Source organism: Anolis carolinensis, unplaced genomic scaffold, assembly GCF_035594765.1.
Source record: "Anolis carolinensis isolate JA03-04 unplaced genomic scaffold, rAnoCar3.1.pri scaffold_7, whole genome shotgun sequence".
NCBI classification, from domain to species: domain Eukaryota; kingdom Metazoa; phylum Chordata; class Lepidosauria; order Squamata; family Dactyloidae; genus Anolis; species Anolis carolinensis.
Window position 1 is genome coordinate 6,628,508 of NW_026943818.1, and position 6,000 is coordinate 6,634,507.

A 6,000-nucleotide genomic window follows, 5' to 3' on the forward strand; every position below is an offset into this window, starting at 1 on the left:
TAGCATATTCAATTAAGACACAATAAAATCAGACATGAATACAAATAATACAGTAGAGTCTCACTAATCCAAGCCTCGCTTATCCAAGCCTCTGGATAATCCAAGCCATTTTTGTAGTCAATGTTTCCAATATATCGTGATATTTTGGTGCTAAATACATAAATACAGTAATTACAACATAACATTACTGCGTATTGAACTACTTTTTCTGTCAAATTTGTTGTATAACATGAAGTTTTGGTGCTTAATTTGTAAAATCATAACCTAATTTGATGTTTAATAGGCTTTTCCTTAATCTCTCCTTATTATCCAAGATATTCGCTTATCCAAGCTTCTGCCGGCCCGTTTAGCTTGGATTAGTGAGACTCTACTGTAATAATAATAATAATAATAATAATAATAATAATAATAATAATAATAATAATAATACAATACAACACACCAGACATCACAGTTGTGGAAAAGAAAAAGGTTTGGATCATTGATGTCGCCATCCCAGGTGACAGTCGCATTGACGAAAAACAACAGGAAAAACTCAGCCACTATCAGGACCTCAAGTTTGAACTTCAAAGACTCTGGCAGAAACCAGTGCAGGTGGTCCCGGTGGTGATGGGCACATGCCAAAAGATCTCAGCCAGCATTTGGAAACAATAGACATTGACAAAATTACGATCTGCCAACTGCAAAAGGCCACCCTGCTGGGATCTGCACTCATCATCCGAAAATACATCACACAGTCCTAGACACTTGGGAAGTGTTCGACTTGTGATTTTGTGATACGAAATCCAGCATATCTATCTTGTTTTCTGTGTCATACAATGTCGTTGTGTCAATAATAATGATAATAATAACTGCACCCACTGGGACCACTATGACTGATTTGTGCCAGAGTCTTTGCAGTTCAAACTTTAAATCTTCGTGTCATGTTAAGCTTTTCCAGTTGCTTCTCATCAATCCTGCTGGGATTGCAACATTGACGATCTATACTTTGTATTATTATTATTATTATTATTATTATTATTATTATTATTATTATTATTATTGACACAACGGCATAGTATGACACAGCAAGTGTTTAACCCATTGCACCATTGTGATGCACTGTTGCAGCCCCCCCCAGTTTAGGGTCTTTGTGCAAGTATCTTTGTGCAGTATCTCACTGATCTGGCCCATTATTTCTTGCCTGTGCTGCTCTCCTGACAGACTCTCTCCTGCTCTCGCCCACCTCAGCCTCCACGCTTTCCCAGCTTTCCGACAGCGGGCAGACCCTCAGCGAGGACAGTGGCGTGGACATCGGAGAGGCCGAGGTCAGCGCCCGGGAGAGGAGCCGGATGCAGGGTCCCAACAAAAGCCGGAGCCCCCAGGAGACCCTCAAAGCGGACGGGACGCTAGAGCCAACACCCAAACCAGTATGGAAATAACAAATAATGGTTGTATTGATAAGACCAATGTCTGGGAGGAGGGGAAGCTCACCTAGGTAGTTACACTATGTAACATGGTTTATAAATATCACTAGCTGTGCCTGGCCACGCGTTGCTGTAGCGAAGTATTAAGGAATTGGTGGTAGTTAAGGTAAAGGGTAAAGGTGTGGAGTCCAGATAATCCAGTTAAAGCAGATAATATAAGATTATAAATGGGTTCTATAGCTGTGTGGAAGGGCCTTTAGTCTACACTGCCATATAATCCAGTTAAAATCTGATAATCTGTATTTTATAGGCAGTGTGGAAGAAGCCTAAGTGAGGCCTAACTCTGCCTGTCCCCTGGGTGAGTGGGTTGCTGGGAGACCAAGTGGGCGGAGCTTAGCCTTCTAACTGGCAGCAATTGGATAAAAACAATTATTTCTCTCCCTCTAATTAGGACTTTATTTTTCTTTTCTTTTTGTTGTATCAACCTAGAGGCATAGATGAAGGGTTGTGTTGTCAATTTTTGAGGTTGTGGGGTGTTTAGTTTTGTTGTTTTGGCGGTCGCCAGGATTCCATCACTCTTTTATATATATAGATTTCTAATTGGTTCAGAATAATAATAATAATAATAATAATAATAATAATAATAATAATAATATACTTTATTTGTATTCTGCTCTATCTCCGCGAGGAGACTCAGAGCGGATTACAGGTACATATATGGCAAATATTCAATACTGTTATACAATTGACATACACAAACAATACACAAATAGAGGCAAGGCTTCCCTCTTTTTTCATTTCCGGCATAGCACTTCCCAAATATAATAATAATATAAATATACTTTATTTATATTCTGCTCTATCTCCCCAAGGGGACTCAGAGCGGATTACAGGTACATATATGGCAAATATTCAATACTGTTATACAATTGACATACACGAACAGTACACAAACAGAGGCAAGGCTTCCCTCTTTTTTCATTTCCGGCATAGCACTTCTCAAATATAATAATAATATAAATATACTTTATTTATATTCTGCTCTATCTCCGCGAGGAGACTCAGAGCGGATTACACGTACACATATGGCAAACATTCAATGCCATTATACAATTGACAAAGACAGAACAGTACACGAACAGAGGCAAGGCTTCCCTCTTTTTTCCATCTCCGGCATCTGGAGGCTGTGCTCAACTCGGCCATGGGGAGGTGCTGTTGTTCTGTTCTTCCTCGTCGTTCCTAGTCATCTTCCTGATCAGGAATTCCTTTTAACTCCCCACTAAAAGTGGTAGCTATTTATCTACTCACATTGCTGTTTTCAAACTGCTAGGATAATACTTCTTTGCCAGAGGCTTTGTTAACCGAGGTGTACATACACTAACAGGGGAACGGGGATTACATCCACTGTTGTGCCTTCTGAATAGCCACTGGCATCATGTCCTTTTTCTCTTCTGCCCCCCAACCCCACAGCCAGGCCTTCTAGAACCGACATCCCATCTGATCCGAGTGACAAAGAGCACCCCAACCCTGGGCATTGCCATTGAGGGAGGAGCCAACACTCGGCAGCCTTTGCCTCGGATCGTGACCATCCAGGTAAAGTAGGAAGGGTCTCAGGCAACTAGTGTTGCACCCATCGTTGTGTGTGTGTTTTTACAAGCTTGTGTTGTCGAAGGCTTTCATGACCGGAGTCACTGGGTGGTTGTGAGTTTTCCGAGCTGTATGGACATGTTCCAGAAGCATTCTCTCCTGACATTTCACCCACATTTATGACAGAGGTTGTGAGGTCTTTTGTGTCTGGATTTCTCCGGTGCATTCAAATCTAATGCTTTGCTCTTCTTTTCTCTTCGCTCCTCTTTCCGCTCCTCTTCCCCTTCCTCATGGGTTGCAGAGAGGAGGTTCTGCCCACAACTGTGGAAAGCTGAAGGTGGGCCACGTCATCTTGGAGGTGAACGGAGTCACCCTTCGAGGGAAGGAGCACCGCGAAGCGGCTCGGATCATCGCCGAGGCCTTCAAAACCAAGGACAAGGACTACGTGGATTTTCTAGTCACAGAGTTCAACGTTGCACTTTAGGAGTGGGGCAGCTGGAGCCCCAAAGCCAAATAAGAGACAAAGGGGGTGAAAGCGAGAAGGAAAGAGAAGGAATGGACAGGGTTCCACGTAGGCTGCCACATGTGTGTTGCAATATGTGTGCTGTCACGACATCTAGATGACTCCGAGCATCCCATATATAAGCATCAGTGGCATTGGACATATACAGGACATCCTACCAAGCTTTGGGTTGATGTCCCAAGACTCAGTCCAGATTCTCTTACCAAGCTTTGGGGTGATGTTCTAAATCTCAGTCTGAATTCTTCTACCAGGCTTTGCGTTGTTGTTCCTAGACACAACCCAGATTCTCCTACCAAGCCTTGGGTTGGTGTCCCAAGACTCAATCCAGATTCCCTTCCCAGACTTTCAGTTGGTGTCCCAAGACTCAGTCCAAATTCTTCTACCAGGCTTTGGGTTGTTGTTCCTAGACACAACCCAGATTCTCCTACCAAGCCTTGGGTTGGTGTTCCAAGACTCAATCCAGATTCCCTTCCCAGACTTTCAGTTGGTGTCCCAAGACACAGTCTAGATTCTCCTACCAAACATTGGGTTAGTGTTCCGAAACTCAACCCAGATTCTATTCTCAGGCTTTGGGTTGGTATTCCAATAATCAATCCAAATTCTTCTATCAGGCTTTGCCTTGGTGTTCCAAGAATCAATCCAGATTATTTTACCAAGCTTTGGATTGCTGTTCCAAGACTCAGTTCAGATTCTCTTCCCAGGCTTTGGGTTGGTGTTCCAAGACTCAATCCAAAATCTCCTACCAGGCTTTGGGTTGGTATTCCAAGACAATCCAGATTCTCCTACCAAGCTTTGGGTTGGTGCTCCAAGGCTCAGTCTAGATTCTCTTACCAAGCTTAGCATTGGTTTTCCAAGACTCAGTCCAGATTCTCCTACCAAACATTGAGTTAGTGTTTCACAACTCAATCCAGATTCTCCTACCAAACTTTGCTATGGTATTCCAAGAATCAATCCAGATTCTCTTACCAAGCTTTGGGTTGGTGTTCCAAGACTCAATTCCCCTACCAAACATTGAGTTAGTGTTTCACAACTCAATCCAGATTCTCCTACCAAACTTTGCGATGGTATTCCAAGAATCAATCCAGATTCTCTTACCAAGCTTTGCGTTGGTGTTCCAAGAATCAATCCAGATCCTCTTACTAAGCTTTGGGTTGGTGTTCCAAGACTCAGTCCAGATTCTCCTACCAAGCTTTGGGTTGGTGTTCCAAGACTCAGTCCAGATTCTCCTACCAAGCTTTGGGTTGGTGTTCCAAGACTCAGTCCAGATTCTCCTACCAAGCTTTGCATTGGTGTTCCAAGACTCAGTCCAGATTCTATTACTAAGCTTTGGGTTGATGTTCCAAGACTCAGTCCAGATTCTCCTACCAAGCTTTGCATTGGTGTTCGAAGACACAATCCTAATTTTCCTAGCAGGCCTTGGGTTGGTGTTCCAAGACTCAGTCCAGATTCTCCTACCAAGCTTTGCGTTGGTGTTCTAAAACTCAATCCAGATTCTCTTACTAAGCTTCAGGTTGGTGTTCCAAGACTCCATCCTAATTCTCTTCCTAAGCTTTGGGTTGATGTTCCAGGACTCAGTCCAGATTCTCCACATCTGACACCATCCCAAGACAGATATGCCTAGAGGAAGAGTCTTGAGGTCCAAGACAGGACCAAGAAGGTCACCTGCTGAGAGGACTTCTTCCTATATACCATCTTCACTTGGTTGGCACACCATGGTTTAAGACCAGTGATGCTAAACTTTGGTGTTCCAGGTCTTTGGGACTCCAATTCTCAGAAATTCTGGGATCTGATGTCCCAAACATCTGGAGGTCCAGAGGTTGTGTTCCACTGGTTTAGACCTTCCTCATGCCCTTGTCTGAAATGCTCACCTGACCATCTTCTGTAGCTTTGCATCAAAAGGGAAGCATCTCAACGTCTTCACGCTTTGGGAAGGTTCCTGGTCTGCCTTTCCATTCATTCATAGCCAGCGACGGAGGACACCTCGCAAATGCCTCATCGGCGTCACGATATTTATATTCCGAATCGCCTGCCCTGTTTCATTTTTCAATAAAGCAAATACATTCAAAGTGGGTTGGAATGAGAGACCCAAAAGGTGTGTGGCTTTTATTTTTTGGTCTGGTTGACAATGGATCTCATAATGGTGAATCCCACCATTATGAAAAGCGGGACAGAAATGAAATAATAATAATAATAATAATAATAATAATAATAATAATAATAATAATAATAATGCTGGATTTCATATCACAAAATCACAAGTCGAACACTTCCCAAGTGTCTAGGACTGTGTGATGTATTTTCGGATGATGTGTGCAGATCCCAGTCGGGTGGCCTTTTGCAGTTGACAGATCGTGATTTTGTCAATGTCTATTGTTTCCAAATGCCGGCTGAGATCTTTTGGCACGGCACCCAGTGTGCCCATCACCACCGGGACCACCTGCACTGGTTTCTGCCAGAGTCTTTGAAGTTCAATCTTGAGGTCCT

The 6,000-nt window shown here is 43.1% G+C and overlaps 1 protein-coding gene across 2 annotated transcripts in view; it reads left to right on the forward strand.

The window, feature by feature from the left end:
• whrn (whirlin) overlaps positions 1 to 5,598 on the forward strand; it is a 49,816-nt gene extending 44,218 nt beyond the window's left edge. Inside the window, exons 11-13 of one of the 2 annotated variants that reach the window (XM_062959649.1) lie at positions 1,204 to 1,409; positions 2,877 to 2,999; positions 3,295 to 5,598. In XM_062959649.1, coding sequence (XP_062815719.1) covers positions 1,204 to 1,409; positions 2,877 to 2,999; positions 3,295 to 3,477 — 512 coding nt within the window. In that variant the 3' untranslated portion in view covers positions 3,478 to 5,598. The remainder of the gene's footprint in view (positions 1 to 1,203; positions 1,410 to 2,876; positions 3,000 to 3,294) is intronic. The other variant, XM_062959650.1, reaches the window with a different exon arrangement.
• Positions 5,599 to 6,000: the final 402 nt, after the last annotated feature.